The sequence below is a fragment of the Limulus polyphemus genome, unplaced genomic scaffold, assembly GCF_000517525.1.
Source record: "Limulus polyphemus unplaced genomic scaffold, Limulus_polyphemus-2.1.2 Scaffold570, whole genome shotgun sequence".
In the NCBI taxonomy this organism is placed as follows: Eukaryota; Metazoa; Arthropoda; class Merostomata; order Xiphosura; family Limulidae; genus Limulus; species Limulus polyphemus.
This window is the reverse complement of record NW_013666180.1, coordinates 20,529-33,529: the sequence shown is the minus strand read 5'-3', so window position 1 is coordinate 33,529 and position 13,001 is coordinate 20,529. Positions and strand designations below refer to the sequence as shown.

Sequence of the window (13,001 nt, the reverse complement as noted above, 5' to 3'; positions counted from 1 at the left end):
ATGTTATTAGTCTATATTCTTTGGTGTATTATTTAATCAAATAAAAATTGTTAAGTGCTTTACTATAATCACTAAAAAGAAGAAAAAAAAAAATATCAGGCTTAACTTTCCTCCACAATCGAGGGCAAGAAAAAAAAAGATTGGGTAAGTACTTTATTTCTTGTTTTTTATATTTATTCTTTATTTATTATTATAAAAGTAGCTAAAATTAAAAGTACAGATCTTTTTAAATAATTTAAGACTAGAATAGGTAAAATAAGTAATAATAATAATAGTATAATTAAAATTGTTCATGAAGCACACATGCAAGCAGCTCGTGGGTAATGTGAGCTGCACGTTCTCCAAGTGATTTAAAACTTATAATGGCATGGATAGCAGTTAGACACAGTTGAAAGGGCAATAAAATTTAATTATAAATAGATGTATAACATTAAGAACTTAGAGCTACTTACAATAAACAAATGTAGTTTCATGTTACAATTTGAAGTCATACTAGGAAGAAAAGAAGATTAATTTAGGTTTATTTGGATTTTTTTTTTGGTGGTTACGAGGTCGGTCGAATTGACCGATCCCGTTTTGAGATTAGGGTAGAAAAAAATAACATATAAACTATAAGGATTTAGTGAAAAAAAAACGTTTGAAATGCATTTAGGAGGTTTTAGGGATTACACAAAGAAATTTGAGATTTTTGAGATGACAAAAAGTATTTTTAATTTTAACATGAAAGTTACTTTGCACACGGACTATTCAAACATATTGGAAGAGTTAAGTTTGGTATCAAACCGTAGATTATAATTTATATTTTCATACTATACATTATTTAATTTCTTAATTTAAAAGTAAATATTAAAAAACACAACTAAACATCGATTTTTTGCGTGTCCCGTGGTATGTTGAATGCAGCACTGGTTCAAATTAAATGTTTGTGATGTCTATAGTTTTGTACAAATTAGGAACTCAAATTACCGATACTGACAAGCTAGAATATAAAATAAGAACCTCCTATCATTTCTATTTGCTGAGATATCACTCATGTACTGAATCAAACACAGTGGCCCAGCTTACCTCTTTCCAATTTTGGAAACAGTCCCCTATATATACTTACTTCTATATATGACATGTAAAGAACAAATTGAAAGCTCAGAATGTCCCCCGAGTGTCTTTCTCAGCCATTTACAAATATAATGCCATCATATCCTTCTTTCAATACAAACCTACAAGTTGGTAAGTTGAATCTTTAGCTTGTTTGAAATGTCATATTTTTTTAAGCCCAAATACAGCTTAGTTATTAAACTTGATAAATTATAATGCAATTCTATGGTATTGATACAGTAATTTATTATTTTTTGGTTACTCAATTGTATATATATAAAACCTAAAAAAAATTAATTTGTTTCACATCCTCCACGTGCAAAATTTCTTAAGGCTTAGCAAGTTATGACAAGCAACAACCGAGTACAAAGGTTATAACTTGAAGAGATAATTGTATGCTTTATTTCTTTATTTACTGTTCTATAATTTAAGACAATTAAGTTTAAGAACTTGTTTCTAAATAGCAATAACCTATATACATATATAATGTATAATAATTGAAATATGACTGTATTTTACAAAATACTAGTCCACTAAAACACAGCCAAGACAGGTCACTTTGTAAAGACTAAAGGCCAGTTGTATATATGTTATTGGATACGGTAACGAGTGCACGTGTGCCACATCATTCTAACTTCTATATTGTTAGCCAGGCATGGCTGAAAGGTCAATATGATAAATATATATAAATGTATAATGCTACAAGATTTAAGCTATTTAATCTAAACCTTTATTTCTTGTGTTATAATTTATAGTCATTCTATAACGAAAAAAGCGTAATTTATATTTATTTCCTAATTATTTATGGTGTTTACAAGATCAGTCAAATCAACTGAACCCGTACAGAGATTCGTTATTGAAAATAACAGATAAGTTATAAATATCTTTCTTAAGAAACGTTTGATACCTATCTAGACATTATAAGGATTTCACATGTGAAATTTGAAAATTTTCTGATGCATGAAAATGAAAATTACTTTGCATGTAAGATAGCCAACATGCAAAAAGAAAAAAAAGCATGAGAAAAACATTGCTTAACAAACCTTAAGACTCAATAAAAAAAATCTGATATTTTGTGCATGAAAACATTGTAATGTTTACTGATAATTTGCCAATTTTCGTGAACATATGCTTACTAACTTAAAAGTTATAGCATGAAAACTATAACAAGAACACAATGGTTACAAGCCCGTGCTGAAGGAGATAACTAGCAACAGTTGACACAGATAAATTAGCCCCGGCATGGCCAGGTGGTTAAGGCGCTCAACTCGCAATCTGAGGGTCGTGGGTTCGAATCCCCGTCCCACCAAACATGCTTGCCCTTTTAGCTGTGAGGGTGTTATAATGTGACAGTTAATCCCACTATTCATTGGTAAAAGAGTAGCCCAAGAGTTGGCGGTGGGTGGTGATGACTAGCTGCCCTTCCTCTAGTCTTACACTGCTAAATTAGGGACGGCTAGCGCAGGTAGCCTTCGTGTAGCTTTGCACGAAATTCAAAACAAACAAACAAAACACACAGAGATAAATCCTGATCAAACAACTAAGTGAAGAAGTGGAACAGAAAGCCGGGATGGGTGGAAGCCGTGACGAATGGACCAAAGTCTGAAGGTAGACCAGTGCCTCTGGTACACAGACAAGGAGAAAGATCAAATGGTACAGGAAAGTAAAGATGCTACATGTGAGCGAGTCCCTGAGCTGAGACAAGGGACTGAACAAAAGCCACAGGTGAAGCTGGAGTTTGGTGACATCAGGATGAAGAATGTCCAATCATGCTTGTTGGACAAGTGACTGGGACAGAGTTAAGGGCAGGAGTTGTTGCTTTGAGCCTTCTAACATGGAGCAACTAGCAGAACACAACAAGGAGTAGTCTGAATAAAGGAAATGACTCTGGAGTGTGTCTGATTGGAGGGTAGGCATATAGGTGAAGATCCCTCAAATCTTGAATTGAACGCATCCACTCACCCCAGAGCTGTGGGGTGTGGAATTGGAGACCAAAAGGAAAGAAGTTTGGCATTCCAGTGAATGGCAAATGCATCTATATGCAGTGATCCAAGTTGAGAACACATCCACCAAAATACCGAGGATAATGGGACCATGAGAGAACCTGGTTGGGATGAGATAAGCAATCAGTTACAAGATTCATAACACCAGGAACATGATACACTAGGATCATCATGTTGAGATCATGGGCCCAGTATAGGAAATTCAGAGTCTAAAAACACTTGGTTCCCCCTTGCTTGGTGATATAGATGATGACAGTGAAATTGTTGGAATGAACCATAACCACCAGCCCCCGCAGAAGTGGGAGGAAATGATACAGAGCCCAACAAAATGCCAAAAGTCCTAAGATGTTGATATGGAAAGTAGCCTCCTTGATTGATTACCAACCAGATACCTCTCAGGATACCCCCAACCCACCAAAGATGCATCTGCGAACAGATGAGACTCGGGATGAGGTGGAGGAATGGGAAGCCCCACTGTGGTCAGTTTCTTGTCGAACCATCAAGCAAGGTCAGCCTAATCCCAGGTGGCAGGGTGATAGGATGGTCCAAGGGATCATGGGAGAAGTTCCACTGATCAAGAAGCATCCACTAAAGGGAATGCACATGTACCCAACCCAAGGGAAAGAGAGCTTCCATAAATCTTACATCCCCAGAACCTCTTGCACTGTGAGAGAAGGAGAAGGTAGGACCTTTGTAACTTCCCATTCCATATGGATCCATGAGCCAAAGTGGAGAAGACTGGGGCCAACTGAGATGGGAATTGAAGAGAACCCCAAAATTAATAAGATATTGCAAGGAGATAATAGGGGACTTCTCCAACTTGATGAGAAACCCTACCCAAGCAGCTACTTGAAGAAGTGGGTGTGAATGACTGACTGGGCACGGGACGAGGTGAGCAGTAGCCAGTCATCCATGTGATGGTAAGTTGGATAACCCAGCAAGTGAAGATGATATGCAAAAGAGCATACCCACCAAAGTAAGAGGTAGGACTCCATGGTGAAACAAAATGTTTCCAAATAGGTATTCAGCCAGGACAGATCTACAATGGGTCTTCAATCTCCTGTCGTTTTGGAGACAACAAATACATGGAAGTAAAATTACAGTTGAGTGAGGAACCATCCATTTGATAGTTTTTTTGTATAGAAGGTCTAAAACAGACTCAGCTAGATGACTGGATGAGGTACAATCCCAAGGAGGAAGGAAGGAAACCAAAAAAGATAGGGGTGGGACTGGAACGTAAGGCAAAGACCCTCCGACAGAACCCATATAACCCACAGATTTGTCATGATGAGTTGCCAAATGATTAAAATCTGTGACAACCTGGCCCCCACCTGCCCCGGAAAGAACATCTGTTCACCTATAATGCTGACCTCTGGTGGATTGGAAACAGTAAAACTGAGAGTAAGGGACAGGGAGAGGAATAAGGGGCATAGGGAACAAGGACCAGCAAAGGCTGCGTGGGAACAGCAGGGCGAGACCAAGTATGACAAGGAGGAACATAACCTCACCACATCAACCATAGACTCCACTGCCTCAGGACGACCCATAAAAAACATTTCTCAAAGAAATGGGGCCTGACAAAGATCCCTCAAAGTAGAAAGGGGAAGATGCACCCCTCATGTAATATAACAGCTAGATGTTGAGAGACAGCACTGATACCAACAAACGAGCCATTGTAGACCACCAGAGGGTCCCGAGTTCATCAGAAAAATAGTCAGGTGACTGGCGAAATGTTTGAGACAACAACTATAAGGAGGAATTGGTGCAAAAGAGGGAGGTCAGAGAAAGAAGAATCCTTAAAAACTGGGACTGATTAAAATTGACCAAAGCCCTTGGATTCAAGCCCCACAGGAGGAGGAGAGGATCCAAATGCTGGGAATCCAAAAAATGGATCTTAGGCCCACTTGTAAGCTAATGAATACTAGTATTCCATAAGTAAGCTATTGGTTTGAACAAAATGATGACTTATTTAAAGAAAATCATATAATATGTCACTTTTATGAAACAATCTGTATAATCATTGACAATGTGTAAAATAATAAAGTGATCAGTTTATTTATTTTTTTTAGCAATTGCATGCCCACTCTAAATAGCTTGCACCATTACAGCTAGCGATTGATAACACATGCTATTCATAATGTTAACTGTATATGCAGTGACTGATTAGACAATTCAAGTGTCTCAATAATCCAGATGTACTTCATCACAAATGTGGTTTCACTGTTATTATGTTCATATAATATTATATATATATATATATATATCTCAAGATAACTAAACTTTGCTATAAAATAGTTTGCAGAACAAAAAAAAACTACAATCCCACATGTGTACACCTAAAAATTTCAAGCATTTGATGCTAAAGATAAAACTCACATATCCTTCTTCAAAATATCAGAATGAATTTTGGCCACACCATTCACTGCATGAGCACCAACAATAGCTAAGTGAGCCATGTTGATGCGTTTTTCACCTTCTTCTTCTACTAGTGACATACGTCGTAGCCGGTCAATATCCCCGGGGAATCTTTTGGTGACTTCCTGTATAAAAATAAACACAAAATATTCATTTAAAAAAAAGTTAATGAAAAATATTACTGGATTTGTCAAAAATAAAAAATAGCTATCTTAATTGACAAAAAATTTTTTCACAACAGTCTTTTCAAGGTTCATTATATTTCAAATCATTTAGTAAAAAATCAGGTTCCATAATATTAGACAATTCAATTTAATCTAACATTTGGTGAATCTTGAAGTAGAGTTCTGTTACAGAATTACAATTTGATTTCCATTTGAAGTATAAACAATTTTAATTAGAAAAACTAAGATATTGTTTTGTTGACAGTAGAATGAAGAACATTGGCAAGTACTATAAACAAAACGTTTTTTTGGACTGGTTTCACTTTTTTACATATTTTATTATTATGTTTGCATATGACATGCTGTTTAGCTGTGATTCTCTTTTTATTTGGGTAGAATGTATTTCTAAATTAACACAAATTTCTCTGTTTGTAATGTAAGTTATTTATCTGAAGTCTATTTAAAGTGTTGGTTGCTACTAGAATGATCATTTCCCAATGGCAATTTGTGTGTGTTTAGAGAAAATCTGAATCAATTCAATTTAAGAAATCGGTGACTCTTTTAAACTGTCTCAGAAGCGAGTTTGTAGTCCTCTTTCCAGAACACGGTGTTGTTGACTCTTTTAAAGGTGCTTCTTAAACTTAGCATAAACACTATGTCTAAACATGGTGTAGTACAAATTCAAAGGCTACCAAAAGCAAGGAATTCAGTAACTGGCAACTTTGTTAAGCTTAAATTTTATTATTTACTGCTTTTATTTGGCCATTTTATGACACAAAGCAAGAAAAATTAATAAAAGTTTGGCCACAAGTGGAGACAATGTGATAAATGGTAAAAATAAGTTAAACTTATGTGTAAACTACTTTACCATATGATATATGTTATATTCAGCATTTAATAGTAATATTACATAAGGTGTGTAGAGTAGTACATATGTTACTCACTGAATGATGACATGGCTCTTAGAGATTAATAAGTGAATGATAAAAGAGGAATGTGGCCAAGTTAGATAGAAAGCAAAGCCAGATATCAAACACCTCCTCTAAGCAAGTAAAAATGTATTATTTCTCATCTGTTCAGATATACCACTCACAATTAATATGTAATATACTTTCTCACACTGTTTAGTGCATGTGTAAGTCACGTTTCTAGTGCCCTAAATGGTACTTTCAGGTAAACGGATTTCCTGAAAGAGCAAATTCTGCAGGTCTACTATACAATAGGAGGTTCAACAAGATAAATTACAAAGTAATACTGAGTTTTGATAAAACTAACTGATTCTGTGCTACAAAATAAATGAATTAAACACATAAGTGTGATACACATTGAAAATAACCTTTATTCATTACACAAACACAATGTGTATACTTGAGTTTTTTACTGAAGTTGTGAACTGGTTAAACTGGCTCTACTCTTCTTCCTCAAAACTAATTTCCAAACTGATCAATTTGCTTAAGAAGATGTTCCAGACTGTTTGAACCTCATGTTACTTATTTAATTTGGTATACAAGACTTACCCAGAGCAAGTTGCACTACCCACATGACTAGTCATTCCCATTTAAATATAACTAAAATTGTAACCTCAATATATCACCTGACTTAATACTGAAGGACACTGATGCCAACCTTCATGCACAAGGTGCCGCTTTACAGCTATAACTCACATGGGCAGACCAAGTGTTATCTTCAAGGAAATGATAAGGAAAAAAGGTAGTTAGAATGTAATCAACTTTCTTGACCATGTGTTATGTAAGAACCATGCATACTTAGAATAAAAAACTATTTGAAAGATTCTTATATTAAGATACAAAGAAAGCCTGATATGCCTGCATTCCACACTAGTTTTAAGAATCTTGTGACCAAGAATCAGGATAGATGGAAAAAGACTGCTACTTGTAGTTAGAACAATGGAAGGAAAAACTCACTGGACCTATGACATGATTGGTAACAAATAGGGAAACCTAGAACTATAATTAAAACTTTGTTTTAGCTCAAGTCCTAGTTTTCAGAGACTGTGTTTCTAAGATCAAGTTATTTTAATAAATTGATTTCAGATTTTCTGCCAATTTGTCTTGGAGAATGTACTTTTAAAAATTCTTAGATTTTTGCTAGACATATCTAAGATGGTAAATTCTGCCAAAGTTATCTTCATGAGAAAGTTAAGTTACACAGAACTCTCATATTCTTACTTCTTAAGTTAATTTCTGACATGCACGAAGTAATAATTTGTCTGGTATAGCAACACACTTTGTGATCTAAACCAGCCCTCTTTATGGTTCAATTTTACTATTGCATAGCACAAATTACAAAACAATTTATATTAAGATGAACAAATAACCTGGATCTGAAATTTTTTAATTAACTGAAATTTGTACAATTCTTTTTGTACAGCTCATAAAGGTAAGTAATGTTCAGTTTCGTGATAACATTGCTGAATAATAAACAAGTTTCTTAGGAGTTAGGCTTAAATTATCATATAATTTGTTTTTTTAGTTTTAGAACAAGATTTGATTTCTATTTTGAAAGAGAAAGATATATTTTGGATAGAAAACAAGATTATGTCAATAGATCTAGTAAAGAAAGGCATTGTACAGTAGCATTTTCCAAATTAAGAATTTATAAATGTACTAAGTGTAGTATTAAAGTATAATCTTTTAATAATTTTATCCAGGATGCACAGAAGGTAATTTCTTTCAAAAATATCTGCATATCACTGCACCAGTACATGGCTATCATGTTGTCTCAGGTATATGTAATTTAGAAAAATGTTCAAAAGACTAATTTGATTTCTGTGGGATTTGTATTATGCTATAAAATTAGGTTAAGATTAATAAAATTTGTATAAAACTTGAATAGTACATAGTGATTAGAAGCAAAAATAATTAAGTGCATGTTCATCTGTAAAAGATATCTGATTAGGGTAAAATATCAAGATGCTAAAGTTAAGACATACTTGGGGTTTTATTATCACCCTGAAGTTGACAGTTAGGATGACTGCATGTTCTTTGGTATTTTGGATATTGCACAGTTTTAACTTTAATAAACTTACAATCTTTTAAATTTATTTCAGCCTAGAATCAGGTCTCTTTACTTCACCTTACTATCCTACCTCCCCCACTCACTTCATTTCCATTTACGTAATGAGTTTGTTAATTCCAAATACTCTTTTCTTGATTTTAAGTGCTAAGAAAACATCAAGACTCAGGTCACCAACAACAGTAGGAACATCACACTAATAAAACCCACAGATACAGGACTAAAAGTGTACCATTCATCATACCTTAAAATGTTACTCCCAACTTTAATATTAGAAGGATTAAAAAGAATATATATATCAGAAGCATAAGAGATGCTATCTCTGAAGGACTGAATTACCGGAGAGAGTATTACAAGTGAACCTGTCTGTGAGGGACTGAACTATGAGAGTACAATGGTGTATTTTTAACAACACTCAATCAAAAATAGAAAAAGAAAACAAAGAAATGTCAACACTAGCAATTCTACATACTCTACAGAAACAAAGATAGGTGAATTAAAAAGATAAAATTCACTAGATTTATAGCTGAAAATAAAGAGAATTTTTTCATAACGTTTTTAATTTTAATATGTTAATTTGTTGACTTAAATGAAAACGTTATTAGCTGACTTAAGAAAGAAAATTATTATTTCATTTTTGATTAATTAACTGACAACAAAGATACAATTTGAACTTACTTCCAGATGGCGGGCATTAATTTCAAAAATAATCTGTAGGTGACGAGGTAGTATTCTTTCTAGCAGATGGACAGGCCAGCGTTCCAGGGCTTCAGGCAAAACAGTATGGTTAGTGTAGGCACACGTTTTGCAGCTAATTTCCCATGCCTAAATGTACAGTTTTACATATAAATATCTTAATACAATAATGCCATTAAAAACAAACAAACAAATAAAAATATAAAGGCTGCAGTGTATTTATTTTCCATTTTTAAATTACGAAAACAGAGATTTAATTACAGACAAATCACATAAAACCACATGTAAGTAAGTGCATAAGCAAAAAGAAAGTGCTTTATTAAAATAAGAGACAATGTACAAGATAATAATTTTAAAAGAATAGAGTGGATAGTTGTCCATTTTGATGGTTTAACTTGATAAGGAAAAGAAAGCACGATATATGTTGCAAATAGTTAACTATACACCACTTCACATATTTCATAAATGTACAAAACACTGCAAAAAGGTTATACTTTAAAGTTTAAAAGGCAAATCACTAAAATAAAATACTTTGCATAATTAAACACATGTTAACAGTAATAACTTTTTCCAGTGGCACTGGCCAGTATTTAGCAATAATAAAAAGTAATCATCAAGGGTTGAATATTTACTACAACAGTCAACTAGAACTAGATAAAATACAACAATTTCAACTCTTCAATCTGTGAAACTAAATTTAATATAATGCATTTTTCATGTAAAAGGTTAAAAATTATTATGATTCTTCTTCTTCCTTATATTATAATACTCATATAATTTACTTAATTGTTAGCTTTAAAGTCACTTGCACAGGCATGTTTATAGTTAAAGGAAGTTCTGATTCTGAAATCCTCAGATTTGAAATCAACCCTTATTATTGCATTTGTACTCGCAATGTTTGTTTGTAATTAAGCACAAAACTACACAATGAGCTATCTGTGCTCTACCCACCAAGGGTATCAAAACCCGGATTCTAGCACTGTAAGTCCGCAAACATACCACTGTGCCATTGGAGGGCTTCTCACAGTGAGAGTTTAACTTATTTTTAATGAACTTACATTCTGATAAAAATTTCCATAAAATACTGGCTAACCTACAATAGCTTACTCTGCCTACAGTTCACACTAGTTAAAGTAAAATATTGTTTAAATCATTTGCTGAGAAAGATATTGCCCACTAGATTTATTGCTGATCTTGTGAGCTTAAGTTTTTTTATATTGTACATCATTTTAGAGCTTATGTTGCTCAATAACTTATATCCTTCACACTATAAAGGTAACAGAAATAGAGAAAATACCATTAAAAAGTAATTAATTCAATGGAAAAGAGTTAGCTTAATTTCTTATGACATCTCATATAATACATAAAGCTACAAAAAATATTAAAAAAAAGAAGATTTAAACAGTTTAGTGCAATGTTTATACAAATGATGTTTCCTAAAAAAATTCCTTTAATCAGATTACATAGCTGAAAAAAATGATGGCCTAACCTGGCACTTTGAATTTCAGAAGTATTTAAAAATAATTTTGGATATGTAAAAACACCATCTGCTTTATATTAAAGTATTCTTGAGTTTACTTTAAACAAAAGATAAAATTTCGTATTTTGACACACGTGTTTCACAGTAGGATTTCTAGGGTATCATAAAGTCTTATTAAGTAAAAGTTCAGGGTTTCTAAGAATTGACAAGATATCACTGACTAGCTCAATTTTTGCACAGCACTTACAAGTTTAATTAAATAAAATAATAAATCAGATTATAAAATCTTAACTTGCAACATGTCAAATTTTTCAAATGAACAAAAACTTCATTAATGTTTAAACTTTATTAAAACTGGATGACCAAAATTTACCTTGTCCCAGGTCAGGCCTTCTATGTCAACTAGAATCCTCATTAGCTCAGGAATAGCTAGGGCAGGATGTGTATCATTTAACTGAATAGACACCTAAAATATGGAATCAAAATACAATAAAAATTGTTATTAACTATTACCTTGTTCACTTAACAGAGAACTTATCTTTCTTGTTTAAATCTCTAATGAGCACAATTTCATCAGACAGAGAGTACCTTAAAAAAAAAAAAAGATGTTTTTTGGAAACAGATACGCAGAATACATTTGCTAGGTTTATTTTTGTAGTCATTATTTTTGAATAAAAAATTAATAATTTACATAAAATAGTGTATACATTATTCATCACGAAAAAATATAATAAATCCTTCAAAGTTTTCATGGTTTCAACATGTATAAAATATAAATTTTAAATATATTTATGAGAAAACAGATTTGTATAATAAAAATTTATTATTCAAGTAAATGGAAGTTGCAGTCATTATTCACAACTATTATAAGCTGCATTGACACATAACATTACTTTTTGTTGCTGTTGTCATTTATTATAACACAAAAACATGGAAATGAAATATTCCAAAACTGAAAATCTGGCATTCTTAATATTTGTGTATAATTATTATTATTTAAAGCACTGAAATTCACATGTCTAATTCTTCTCAGTGTGTGTTGTTTAATAATGATATATTTCCTTCTTGGTAAACCATACTTTCAACCACTGCACAAGTTTTAACCTTTTCTGGGAAGGTTTCAAAGGAAGTCCGGACAGGGTCTCTGCTTCCAAACTTTGATGACTTAAAGCGACGAATAATATCTTGAAGTGTGGCAGCAACCATAAAGTATTCTTGCTTCAAACGTAGTTCCTTTCCTTCAAAGAACTAATTAAAACAAATTAATAAAATCTTTGCCCACTCTCACTGTCAATATGAAGTTTAATCCTAAACAATGCTAGTATTTATCACTAAGAGATTTTACTCAGTATCTGCCCAGCATTTTGACAATCATTACAAAGTTTAAAAATAAAAATGGACATTGCTAATATTTATAATTAATAAATTACAAAACATTTTGTTTTCACTAAATTATTCTACAAGGTTTTATATCCAGTTACTGGTATAATTTATCTTTGGTCAACAAACATAACAAAGTCAGACTGAAAATGATAAATTACACACAATTCTTACATTGTCATTAGGATACAGCACCCTAGAAATATTTTCTGCAAGGTTTCTATCACAGACAGCTTGAATATAGTCACCATCATTGACTGCAAGGGAGAAATTTGGTAAATTACATAAACTTTTTAATATTAAAAAAAATTAGTTTAATACTTCAAACTTTCCAGATCTGCCTTTCTTCTGATCTTTTGAATAAGTATTCTACTAAATTTCAGTAAATGCAAAAAGAAAAATTGTTTCAGGTCAACAAACAATCCTATCCATGGTCAGATGCACTGAAAATGCAAAAATAAAATATTATAAAATATCATAAAAGAACCTATGAGAAAATGCATAAAACAAAGTAACATAATTCAGTGTTTCTGATTTGAAAATCACAGGAGAGAGAAATGAAGTAAAGAAGAATGACAGAGTACAAACATCAAAAGCTATTGTTATGTCTCTGTTCGTTTGTTAATTTCCCGTAAAACTTCAGAGATACAAGTCCTTTCTTAAATAAAACTAGTTTATTCTTTGTCAATACAACTTTGCAATACACAGAATTTCCACAGTCACTTTAACTTAAAC

General features: G+C 32.7%; 1 protein-coding gene across 1 annotated transcript in view; it reads right to left on the bottom strand.

Annotated features, from left to right (window-relative positions):
• LOC106459166 (glycogen phosphorylase-like) overlaps positions 1 to 13,001 on the bottom strand; it is a 50,367-nt gene that overhangs the window by 19,472 nt on the left and 17,894 nt on the right. Inside the window, exons 6-10 of the mRNA XM_013918759.2 lie at positions 12,441 to 12,523; positions 11,991 to 12,134; positions 11,260 to 11,352; positions 9,389 to 9,535; positions 5,472 to 5,635 (exon numbers count right to left, since the gene is read on the bottom strand). Coding sequence (XP_013774213.1) covers positions 5,472 to 5,635; positions 9,389 to 9,535; positions 11,260 to 11,352; positions 11,991 to 12,134; positions 12,441 to 12,523 — 631 coding nt within the window. The remainder of the gene's footprint in view (positions 1 to 5,471; positions 5,636 to 9,388; positions 9,536 to 11,259; positions 11,353 to 11,990; positions 12,135 to 12,440; positions 12,524 to 13,001) is intronic.